The sequence below is a fragment of the Oncorhynchus clarkii genome, chromosome 25 (assembly GCF_045791955.1).
Source record: "Oncorhynchus clarkii lewisi isolate Uvic-CL-2024 chromosome 25, UVic_Ocla_1.0, whole genome shotgun sequence".
Taxonomy (NCBI): Eukaryota; Metazoa; Chordata; class Actinopteri; order Salmoniformes; family Salmonidae; genus Oncorhynchus; species Oncorhynchus clarkii.
In genome coordinates, this window is record NC_092171.1 from 16,839,113 (window position 1) to 16,852,228 (window position 13,116).

The 13,116-nt window shown below is 41.5% G+C and overlaps 1 protein-coding gene across 2 annotated transcripts; it reads left to right on the forward strand.

Moving 5' to 3' along the window:
* The first annotated feature begins 3,822 nt into the window (after window positions 1-3,822).
* LOC139384035 (KH domain-containing, RNA-binding, signal transduction-associated protein 1-like) lies at window positions 3,823-10,705 on the forward strand. Of its 2 annotated transcripts, none has more exons than XM_071128666.1 (9): window positions 3,823-4,207; window positions 6,784-6,911; window positions 7,504-7,620; window positions 7,744-7,890; window positions 8,066-8,208; window positions 8,303-8,576; window positions 8,818-8,894; window positions 9,295-9,353; window positions 9,549-10,705. In XM_071128666.1, exons 1-9 carry the CDS (start codon window positions 4,075-4,077, stop codon window positions 9,653-9,655), a joined length of 1,185 nt encoding a protein of 394 aa, XP_070984767.1. In that variant the 5' UTR covers window positions 3,823-4,074; the 3' UTR covers window positions 9,656-10,705. The 2 variants fall into 2 exon arrangements, with proteins under 2 accessions (XP_070984767.1, XP_070984768.1); XM_071128667.1 differs by having other exon boundaries at window positions 3,832-4,207; window positions 8,069-8,208.
* The last annotated feature ends 2,411 nt before the right edge of the window (window positions 10,706-13,116 follow it).

Sequence of the window (13,116 nt, forward strand, 5' to 3'; positions counted from 1 at the left end):
CAACAGAGGACTAATCACGCTCCCCATAATCCACCAGGTAGCTGCCTGATAGAGACATCCCCACCCTCACCTGGAATGACCTACCAAACAGGAAATCCTTTGTCCAGTTGTTCGTTCTCCCTCCTACCCCCATAATTTCAAGCTTGATTAACAACCCCTCTTTTCACATCCTATCATACGCCTTCTCCAAATCATCAAAAAAGTCTCCCTGTTCACCTGAGTCTTCCTGACCTCTGCTTCTAAGCAGAGTACTGGGTCCATAGTTCCTCTACCCTTTCTGAACCCACTGATGTGGAAATACCAGCACCCTGCTCTCCAGGAAGAAAGTTAGCCTATCCGTAATCATACATTCCATAATCTTACATACATGTGATGCTAAAGCTATTGGCCGATAGCTTGTTGGCCTCGTTGGGTCTTTCCCTGGCTTCCGGATTGGTACCACTACTGCCTCCTTCCAGCTGCCTGGTAGTTTCCCCTCCTCCCACACTCTGTTGTACAACACCAATACCTTATCCAGTGCTTTATCTCTAAAATGGGCTAACATAGCATAGCACACCTCATCTTTCCCAGGTGAAGGTAATTCAGCCTTAGCCCATGCCCTAGTTCTCCTCACTAGGGCATGGGCCTGCTTATACTGAATCAGATGTTGGAAGTTATAATTCCTTTTCAGTATTCTAAATGCCCTGTCCCTACTCCTCACCACTACCCCACACTCCTCTGTCCATCATGGGACTGCTTTCCTCCTCCTTCCTGAACTCTTAGGTACAGCCTCAGTAGCTGCCCCCACTAACGCTGTTCTCATCCAGTTATTCATACTATCCATATCCCCTCTCATATCCACCCGAGCCATCACCTGCTCACTCAGCTCCTGAAACTGATCCCAGGGCTACTCGGACGTGAGCGATGTGATCCTCCAAGGTAGCCGAGTAGACCAGGATGTCGTCGATATACACGACCACCTGGCGTCCGAGCATGTCCCGGAACGCCTCATTAACGAATGCCTTGACCACTGACGAAGCATTGGCTAAGCCATATTGCATCACTAAGAACTCATAGTGACCAAACATTGTGCTAAAAGCTGTCTTCCATTCATCCCCCTCCCGGATGCAGATGAGATTGTATGCACTCCGCAGGTCCAATTCGGTAAAGAACCGGGCACCTTGGAGCTGTTCGATGGCTGCCGGCATCAACGGGAGAGGGTAACGGTACTTGGTGATTTCATTGAGTCCTCTGTAATCAATTCATGGGCATAACCCTCCATCATTCTTGGCCACGAAGAAGAAACGTGCTGACGCAGGACGTGCGGATGAAACCTTGTTGGAGCGCCTCATGGATGTACTCCTCCATGGCCTGGGTTTCAGCCACCAACAGAGGGTAGATGCGTCTGCGCGGGGGCGCAGAGCCTACAAGCAGGTTGATGGCACAGTCCCAGGGGTGATGAGGGAGACAGGTGGCGTGTGTTATGGAAAATACCTCCCACAGGTCCTGGTTTACCTCCGGGATGTTGGGCTGAAGGACAACCACAAGACTCTCAACCGACATGGAACCACAAGGGATGGAGAAGCAGTTCCTCCGGCATTCGGGTAAACAGTCTGATTTTCATCCTGAGAAGGTGGGGTTGTGGCATTGAAGCCAAGGAGGAACTTGTGAGCTGGTGATGAAGGGGATGTTCTCCTGATGGATGGACACCACGGTGAGGGTGAGTGGTTTGGTGATGTGTGTGATGGTCTCGGAACCTAATGGCCGATTATCGAGGGCTTGAACCGGCAAAGGAGAGGATAGCGGGTATGAGGTCATGTTGAGAGAGAAGGCAAGGATCTGGTCAATAAAGTTTTCTGCAGCACTGGAATCCACTAAGGCTGTAGAAACAGTACATGAGGGACAGTCAACTAGTGTGATCGCCACCAATTTTATTTGCAACATTTACTTGGAGCCAACTCTGCAAATAGCCCTGCTGGGTGATTTGAAAAGTCATAGTCAATCCATCAATAATAAAATAACACTCTTAGAAAAATTGTTTCTTTCATTTACAATCTGTAGAGACTATGAGAAAGGTTCAGAAACATCACAGCACAGTAGAAAATATGTCAGCTAGAAATTAAAACTGGATGGCCTTCAGAGATAGATGGGAGGGGTTGAGGGTAGCTGAAGACTGGGACTAAAAACAAAAGACAACTAATGTGAAATATGCTGCCTGTGAAATGTACTGTATGTAGAATGTACAGTTGAAGTCAGAAGTTTACATACACCTTAGCCAAATATATTTAAACTCCGTTTTTCACAATTCCTGACATTTAATCCTAGTAAAAAATCCCTGTTTTAGGTCAGTTAGGATCACCACTTTATTTTAACAATGTGAAATGTCAGAATAAAAGTAGAGAGAACGATTTATTTCAGCTTTTATTTATTTCACATTCCCAGTGGGTCATTGTGTATTGCCTTTCAAATTGTTTAACTTGGGTCAAATGTTTTGGGTAGCCTTCCACAAGCTTCCCACAATAAGTTGGGTGAATTTTGGCCCATTCCTCCTGACAGAGCTGGTGTAACGGAGTCAGGTTTGTAGGCCTCCTTGCTCGCACATGCTTTTTCAGTTCTTCGCACAACTTTTCTATGGGATTGAGGTCTGGGCTTTGTAATGGCCACTCCAATACCTTGACATTGTTGTCTTAAGCCATTTTGCCACAACTTTGAAAGTATGCTTGGGGTCATTGTCCATTTGGAAGAGCCATTTACGACCAAGCTTTAACTTCCTGACTGATGTCTTGAGATATTGCTTCAATCTATCCACAATTTTCCTCCCTCATGATGCCATCTTTTGTGAAGTGCACCAGTCCCTCATGCAGCAAAGGACGCCCACAACATGATGCTGCCACCCCCGTGCTTCACGGTTGGGATGGTGTTCTCCGACTTGCAAGCATCCCACTTTTTCCTCCAAACATAACAATGGTCATTATGGCCAAACAGTTCTATTGATGTTTCAGCAGACCAGAGGACATTTACAATCTTTGTCCTCATGTGCAGTTGCAAACCGTAGTCTGGCTTTTTTATGGCTGTTTTGGAGCAGTGGCTTCTTCCTTGCTGAGCGGCCTTTCAGGTTATATCGATATAGGACTCGTTTTACTGTGGATATAGCTACTTTTGTACCTCTTTCCCCCAGCATCTTCACAAGGTCCTTTGCTGTTGTTCTGTGATTGATTTGCACTTTTCCACCAAAGTACATTCATCTCTAGGAGACAGAACGCGTCTCCATCCTGAGCGGTATGACGGCTGCGTGGTCCCATGGTGTTTACGGCAGGGCAGCATGGTAGCCTAGTGGTTAGAGCGTTGGACTAGTAACTTGAAGGTTGCAAGTTCAAACACCCCGAGCTGACGAGGTACAAATCTGTCATTCTGCCCCTGAACAGGCAGTTAACCCACTAACTTGCCTAGTTAAATAAAGGTAAAAAATAAATTAACGTTAATCATGGTATCATCCACATGAATATACAAGTGCTCAGAAACAATAAAAGTGACTCCAAAATGATAAAATGACTGCCTAAAGATAGATCTTGTGATCCTAATTCAGTTTGGGTTGGGACAAGAAGACAAAATAAAACTATTGATGATGCACTTAACCTTCGGCATACAGTTGCTCAGTTAGGCATCAGCTAATAAACATGTTTTTTCTTTAGAGACAAACCACAAAAAGGGACATTTTCAATAAGTTTATTTTCCTGCCTTCTTGACCTCAATCTGGGACTAAATGAAAAGGTGTATGTTGTTGTCAGTTCAAAAACACTGTCTCTTTAAATCCTCAAAGCAGCCTCGTTTCCGATGTATAAAAGCTGTGACGTATTTTTCTTAATTTTTTTTGCACGAGAAGAACGTCGTCCATTCTACAAACCGTATTCATCCATAACCCGCTCTCTTTTAGCGGTGAAATACGGATAACGTGTAGCTAGTTGCCGGAGAATATTACGTTTGAAAACATAGCTGAGAACATCAAGCTGGTCAACTTAATAAAGTAGGCTGTTTTGGGACGCTCCCGACCGACTGGAAACCAAGTAAACGAAAACGTTACAGAACGTGAGCCACATGAGTTCTGACGCTAAGCCCGAGCCTAAAAAAGCCAAAATGGAGAATGAAAGCAAGTATCTCCCTGAGCTTCTGGCAGAAAAAGACAGTCTGGATTCTTCATTCACACATGCAATGAAACTTATATCGACAGGTAATATTTTACTCAAATATTTTGATTGGAGTGCACGTTTGTAGTGACTCCTTGAACTAGTTTGCTAGGTAACGCGATAACTAGCTGGTGTAACTAAAAATATGACGATGGCTAACGTAGCTAGCTAGCAGGTTACTTAACTGTTCTGATTGTATCGCTGTTAACACTTATGGTTTCAACAACAAACTGTGTTGACCTAAACGATAGGCTATTGGTTATTGATTCGATACAATGGGTTTTGCTAAACCCACAACATATAGCCTAGTCAACTTGAGTTACGTTGTAAAAATGTAGGCCTTGTGTTGGACAACAATGGTTGCGGCGGGAAGAACGGCCTGTTAGCACGAGGCTCGAATGGAGGAGAGGCATGGCACCGAGTAGGATCGGTTAGGGACTCTGTAGGTATCTAGTTAGGCCGAATTAGTTTTTTTCTCAAATTTAATAACATTCAGTAGTTAGGTTTCCATCCAATTGGCTACAGATTTGAGAATATTATATAATTCGCACAAAAACAATGCATGTTTGCTTCAAATGTACTTGTTGCGAATAAAATTGTACGTGGATGTAGTCGACAACCATTTCTGCGGTTAAATTCCCCATGCACCGAATATATTTCCATCTGATTTTCAACTGTGGTTTTGTCACAAAGTAGGATTATAAAGCAAATGTGCCCACTTATCGTGACACGTGTGAGTTTATAGACAAAAGAGCGAGATTTGTCAAAAGGCAGTCAAACCAGAATCAATCATCGAGTCGCTGGAATAAGACCCTCGATATTTATTGGAAAGTAACATCAAGCCCATCACCGTGCTCTTTCACCACCCTGTTGAATTCATAATGACTTGTTAAATATGTAGCCTCATAAACTACACGCGTTCCCAAATCGTATTGGGAGGACCGCACAACATTGCCTCCAAATTCACTTTGATATGATGGTTATTATATAAATATTTACAGATAATGGCGTTATTCGCACAATTTTACTGACACAAAGATCCCACTGTCTAGCATGTTTTAACTTTTGGGAAATTTACTGACAACTGTTTCCTCCAGGGCTTTCATGACATGATGTATGTTGCTTGCATAAAATGTTTGGCTGGAAAGTTTTTTTTTTTTTTATCGTCAAATAGGTTTTTCATCGTCAGAACCTGTTATCTGACGATCACGTTTGCTTGCTGCTTTTCTCTTAACAGTAGCTAGTTTTATGAACTAAGGCTGCTTATTTGTTTGTGCTACTAAAATGTGTAGTTGGATGAGTCCTCACTAAACAAGTATAAAAATAGTTTTTCCCTCTAAATGTAATCCATAGAATGTACCATTTGGAGGAAGAATTTGACATTTGTATCTACAAGCGTAATTGTAAATAATTAATCAGGTGGCATATTTATGCCATTTTAGCCTTATCAAGGTCTTGTCCATGTTCCATATGCAGGTGCTACAAAACAAAAATGTGGTGTCATATAAAGCATTACAGCTTGCTCTGTAATCTAAGTAATATATTTTTCAATAACAATTTCGTACATTTATTAATTGACAAGTATAAACATCAGTATTGACGAATTTAGTTCATACATATATATATATATATATATATGAACATAATATACTCTATGGGCATATTACAGTTCTGAAATTTGCATAGTAGGTAACCAATCAGAGCCCTCCTTTACTTGCATCACCCACTTTATTTGATATCCATCACAACTACATTGAATCTCAATTCATGTTTACTCATGCAAGTCACTTAGATTTTTACTAAAAAACATTTCCCACATTTTACAGCTGGATTCCTGAATTTATTTTGCGAGTACCTTCATATGATGTTGCACTTTTGAAATTGGTAGTAGACAGCAGCTAGCTTGCACATCTGTGGGCCCACATTTTTGGGATGTCTGCTAAAAAGTTACTGTGCAATGGCAATGCTGTAGGCAGGACATTGTTACAATATGTTGGAACCTCTGCCAGAGACCTCATGGCTGCTATAATGGCAGTCAGAATCTGAGCATTGTCCACAATGTCCGGTTGGCATGCCTTTTTAGTATAAGAAGATGGTTTCTGTAGTTAAGTGTCAGACCAGGTTATGAACGGTTTCATCCTGCTGCAGGGCCAGTTAACAGCTTGCTTGCAGTCTGCCTCTCCCCCAGAGCCAATTTTTACCCAGACAGTTCACCACTGCCAGTCTGTTTCAAACTAAGCAGGGACATGCATTAAGATGAGTTTAGAATCTGTTTTGTGACCAAATTTGTATTCTAGTTTGATCAGCTACTTTTTTGTCAATGATGTGAATTGTGGTGTGACTTGAGACCCGCCCACTAAATTTTTTTTTTTGGGGGGGGGGGAATTAGGGAGCTGGTATCATTGGATGACTTGTGTTTTATCTTACTACGACAGGATTTTTTCTGGTAGTAGGTCTATGTATTGATGTAGCTATAATTACTCTACACTTTGATTTGACCAAGTTCTGCTAATTACTTGTAAATTATGAACATTTCATGTAGCTCTTGCACTGTTTATGTTCAGTCTGTGAGTGATAGTGATGTTAGTCAAACTAAAAAGCCATGTTTTCCGTTCTGTAGAGATAGAAAGGATTCAGAAAGGAGAGACGAAGAAAGAGACAGAAAGAGAAACTTACCTGGACCTGTTTACCACAAAGAACATCAAGGTCAAGGAACGTGTACTCATTCCAGTCAAACAGTACCCAAGGGTGAGTAAAGTTTTCTCTTGTACAATAGAAGCCTTCAGTTTGGGCCATTGCTTTTCATATGCGATTACATTAACGGGGGGGGGGGGGGGGCTCATATTTACTATGCTCAAAGCATACATTACAATTGAACACCCTACTGCATGTCTGGCTCTCCCTCACTGTCAAGGGACAACTTGCACACCTCAGGGTTATCAGTGACCTCAAACTTAAATGGATATGACTGCATATAGTGCAGTTATTTTAATAGGATAATTTAATGGGAGTGAAGTCAGAATGGCATGTCAGTGCTCCTTCTGCTGTGCTGTTAGACCCCCAGTGGTGTCTACAAAATGGACCACTTAAACAGGCATAAATTAAAAAAAATAGGACCGCTGGTTCATTCCTCTTCAATTATGTGTGCTGAAACTTCTTTCTCATATGTCTATTGCCATTGTCCCTTAGACGGGAAGGCAGCATGCTATAGATTCGAGGCATTGATACAGTATCTTATGCAGCATATTACCGTGATCTATGTTTCAATATCCCTGAATACAACAATCTCTGCACCAAGAACATCGAGTCTATTATAGTGAAACCTTTTTTATTTCCACAGTTCAACTTTGTTGGTAAGATTTTGGGACCCCAGGGGAACACAATCAAGCGCCTCCAGGAGGAAACTGGAGCTAAGATCTCAGTATTGGGCAAAGGTTCCATGAGGGACAAGGTGAAGGTAAGAATGGAGGGAGGAGTTGACAGGGTACATGTGGAGAAGAGTCCTTTTGTAACAAACAGCAGTGATTGGATGTGTAATGTGCAGAATTCATTGTTGTTTTTTTACGCTGTTGAATTTCAGGAGGAAGAGCTGAGAAAGGGTGGTGAGCCCAAATATGCTCATCTGGGCATGGAACTGCATGTCTTCATAGAGGTGTTTGCTCCTATACCTGAGGCATACCTGCGCATGGCTCACGCCATGGACGAGGTCAAGAAGTTCCTCATCCCTGTAAGTATCCCAGGGAGCTTCCTGCTTCAACCAAAGCTATTTCAGGTTGTGATATATGGGCCTAGCTATTCGGTCTATGGTAACTTAGCAATGGTCCAAGATTTTCCATGCTACTGCCGTGTTATAATCTCTGACCTGTCATGTTAATGGAGCTACTCTCTTTACTCTTTATAAGCAGGACACCATGGATGGTATATGCCAGGATCAGTTCATGGAGATTGGCTACCTGAATGGCGGTCAAGATTCACAATCCAGGGGACGAGGGGGCCCTCCAGGCAGGGGCAGGGGAGCACCCCCACCCAATTCAGTAGGAGCCAGGTAGGACTCGCAGTGCCTGACAACCCCTTACCTTTCAAGACCAAAAGCCTTCATAATCCTACAAAGTTTAATTCACCATGATTTATTTATTCAGGGGGCGAGGAATGCTACCTCGTGGAGGAGCCCCTCGTGGAGGCACCCAACGTGGTGGAGCTTCCCGAGGAGGACCTCCCAGGGGTGGGTCGGCCAGAGGGGCTCCAGCTGGCCGGGGTGGACCCCCCTCTACACCTGCTAGAGGAGGCACTACACCCCGTTCCAGACCACCCACCCCAGGGACACCAAGGATGCTCCCGTCCCCAGCCCATTCCCACCAGCAGCACCAGCACCAACATGCCCCACCACCCAAGGCTGAGGCCTACAATGAATATGTAAGTCAAACCACTCAATTGTTAAGTCATTGGGTTGTATACCTACTTTCTTTCAGAACTGAAGTGCTGTCAGTTTAATATTTTGTTGTCTATTCATAATGGGTGACAGGTCACTTCATTCATGGGTTTAAGCCCCATCTAGTCCACTTGACTGTTTTATTCTGACATGCTAGTAGCATTCTGTTTTACATGTACCTCGTCATTCTGTGGTAATAGTGGCCTGTTGTCTTCATTTCCCCAGCCTGCCTATGAAGAAAGCTACGCTGAGCCTGCATATGAAGGTTATGACAACTATTACAGTCAACAACCTCCACAAGCGTAAGTCTTTCTCATAATATAATGGTTAAAACAATGACGTGGCCAATCCTCAGTAGAAGATTGTAGTAGCATACTTTTTTTCGCCCCAGCATTTTGCATTTGAATTGTCATAGGAAATATTGAGATCAAGATGGTTAGGATGGATTTCAGCAGCCAACCCAGACACTGGTTCAGAGGTGATGGGTTAAATGCGGAAGACACGTTTCGGTTGCATTGTTGTGCAACCGACTCTGTATCCCGCTTTCCCTAGTGATTTCAATTTCCGGAAACTTTTGTAATTAAGCTGATATATTGTGCCATGTTTTCAAGTGAATGCTGTGGGGCCCCAGACATTTTACCCTTGCAATATTCAATGTAGTATCAGTCTGTCTCAAAAGGCTCTTTGACGTTCTCTTCACAGGGACACAGAGTACTATGACTACGGACATGGAGAGGCTCAGGAGGCTTATGAACCCTATGGTAAGATGGCAATAAATTAATGGGCTAAGTAAATCGTTTTTCATACATTTTCAAATAATGAAACTGACATAGTTGGTCCAAACTGATTGTGTCCATGTGTTGTACTCTGTTGTGACATATTTGACCACCACTCTTTTTGTCACACTGCATGTATCTAAACATTGACCTAGGCTTGGTGTTTTTTTTTCTCTGTAGCCCAGGATGATTGGGAGGGTTCCTGGTCCTCCACTGGAGGCAAAGCCCCTCCAGCGAGGCAGGATAAGAGGGGGGCCTACAGAGAGCATCCATACGGAAGATACTGAACAGTCTCCGGTAGAGGGTTGCCATGGCAACGGTCTCCCATTGTAACTCACTTAACTCTCCAAAGTAATTTCCCTAAATGTTTTTCTTTTAAATTTTCTGTAGTTTTTTGTTTTTTAATGATTTGAGAGCAGGACAACTGGATGTATCGTATCGAGTGGGCGTAGCAAGCGAATGCAAGGATTTGGATAATACGTTATCATTCAATGTTTCCACTGCATCATTGACAGTTTTAAGATCTAATTTAATGGTTACTTAGAGAAACGTGATACCTTGTATAGTGTTAAATGTTATTTTGAAGGTTTGTTTCAGTTTGTCTTGAAATGATTTGTGGCAGTTGCAGTCTCATTTAGGCTGCATTTCTAAAGTATTTTTTAGCTAAAACTTGATTAATGACGTCAATGTAACATCGGCAACTAGATTAAGAATATATGGGGAAGAACCAAAATAATTTTCTAGACAAATCATTTTTGCAGAAACTAACATTCCCTATAGAGGCATAGATTTCAATGTTTTTTCTTTTCTTAGGGTTTTGAAATCTAGCCTTATTAGACACTGAGACGGTCTGTCCTAAAATATCTCCTTTAAGTATTTTCAATTCGACTTGGTTGTAAGTACATTCTACTTTAGATAACTTTTGCTTGGCTTACTTTGGTCTACATCTTATTGGGCTGACTTTGATAGAAATGCTGATAAATTACTCACTTTGTTTGAGTGGTTCTACAAGAATTTGGACATGGTCCTCACATGGTCTTCATGTAAGGGAAAACTGCAGCCATCTCAATATTATATGCATACACTTAAGAAAGTTTTGTATATTGCTTTCTAAAGTTGTGCCGTCTCCAAAATGCATAGTGCTACGTACGTGTGTACTCTTGCCTAAATAGGATACTAAATATATCCCAAAAATGTTTTTCTGCAGTGCGTTGTATCAATAAAGCCTAATTTGTTTTGTTTTTTTATCAAACTAAACCTGGTATTTTGCTTTTGTTGTATAGTAATGCCTTCCACTTCTAATAAAACTGATTCTCGTTTTGAGGATTTTCACAAAACTCCTAAACAATCACCAGAATATTGTATGTACATAGGAGACAAAAGCAACCAAAAAGAAAATCTGCTTTACTTTGATAAAGAGCACGTCCTCTTCATCTCTCTGTATTAAAAAGGATCTAGAAGAGACTTGTTATGTCACCTAAAATAAAGATGGTACCTTAATCAAGGTAATGTATTTCCAAATACTTCGCTTGAGAAGGGTATAGTGCTTGGACTTGTAGTATTTGAAATCAATCGTTACAACGGAACATTTCCTCAAGCTTCCCAATGAGCCATGTATTTTTAGTCCTTTGAAATAACTGATTTTCAACCGTATTTACAATCAAGCTTGCAGGGATCTTACTTGACTTTGATGCAAAGTCATGCTGGCTGGTTTTATTAAAGAAAAATATCGCAGTGCAGAGGAGAGGATGCTAAAAGCCAAAAGATCACGTCAAGAAGGTAAAACTAACCCCAACTGTCATTTGTTAGATATTTTTTGTCTTATGCTCAAAATGCTAGAACCTGCTAGTCAACCCAAACCAGTTGTCCAAAACTGCGTGACTGAAAAATATGTCTCAAATAAAATAGCTGTACAAAATTATTAGAAATGATTGTAATGCAACTCTTGCTAAAATTGAACGCAGTTTATGGTCCAATCATTTAAAATGCCTTCTGCCTTTTTTTAAATTTTAGAATACTGTTAAAATGTTCAGCATTTGTAGCAATCTTTAAGTCATGGTTACAAAAAATAAATTGACAACCTCAGCTTGAGTTGCATGACTTTTGCAGTGAAATATTAGTTTTGCATGAATGATTGTCCAACTTAAACTACATGTAGTTGTCAACAGCACTTGCACATGGGTCTCATTTGTATTTCTGTCCCCAGGTATTCTGAGTTAGTCCTTCTGGGTTTGAGAAAGGCATTGGACTTGAGCTGAATGTCCTCATGGTAAGTATTGTCTTCAGCAATATGTAATTTAAAAATGCTCAAGCTGCTACAGTATTTGTTTTGACTATTAATAAAATAAAACTGATGAAATCAAGAATGACCTAAGTCTGCCAACTGAGTGTACCTCAGATTCTGCATTTGCTTGTTGAATTTGGCCAGAAAGCGCTTAGTCCCCTTCACAACCAACTGCAAGGTTTTTGAATGGACCCTCGGGCTGACTTTTGTCCGGCTCTAGTAGAAAATCAAACCAGGGTTGTGATGTACTACTTTCTGATGGACTGGAGGAAATGTTGGGTTTTTCCCAATGATATTTGATAAAGGTTTACCTCAATCTGCCACTTTGAGAAGTGCTCTGTTTTCATGCCGCGTGACTGAATTAAAAAATTTATTTTCAACAGGTATAAATAATCCTGTGAAAGGCCTTGACTGCACTGATAAAAGGCTCCTGGCAGTCTGGCGTTTTGTTGGGGATTTAAATGTCTGGACTGCCAAGGTTTCTTTCGCTCGAGATTCAACCGTTTGTTAGAAATGATGATAAAAGAATGAGCTCGTTCCATCACTTCAGGATAATGACACTCCCTGGAAAACAGTTGATTCTCGCCCAGTTTCCAGAGAAATCAACATTAGGCCTACAGTGCGTTCAACTTGAGTTGGGATGAAATCATGGTCTGGTTCCCGACAAAGCAGCTTGGAGAATGCTCCAAGAGTACAGTACGAGGAACTGAGTTGGTGTGTCATCTTCCTTTGGCTCCTGATAGATTTCTGTGACTAGGAATTTTTTTACCTCACTTTTTACATTTTTAAATATGTTGACATTTTGTGTATTTGTGAAATTGTAGTTGCCACAGGAAGTTCTTGGATGTTTTCTGTACAGACTTAATTTTATATATCTTAAATAAATCCCAATATCCTGACTGCCGTCTCTTAATTGTTGGTACGGGTGTTTTGCGGCTCATAAAAGGTCAATTCTTCAGCTACTTTCATTATTATATTTAAATATAGCCTTGGTTACTGTATATATGGACAAACATCTCTTATCATGGGCCTAATCTCTTCCCTTACTAAATAAACAAACACCATCTCTCTGGGTACCAGGTGTCTGGAATGGCAGCGTTTTGAGTGGTTGCTCTGCTCGGGTTTCTCGCGCGTTTATTTTCTGTCCACTGTGGGGAATCTGGGTAGTGATGTCTGGCCCCATTCTGTAAGGTGATAGACATAATATTGACAAAGGGGAGAAGGATAAAGGAATGTGATTTTAAGACACTAGTTTACTGGAGCAGTGACCCTTTAGTTGGGACAAACGGGTAGCAACAAGTGAATGCTCAATGCAGCATCTAGTGAAGTTGTTGAACTCAATGGAGCATTTTAGTCGAGTAGTGGTGGAAGAAGTACCATGAGTCACCCAGTACTGAGTCACCCAGTACTACTTGAGTAAAAGTATTTGTTTTAAATCTACGTAAGTATCAAGTAAAACAGCAA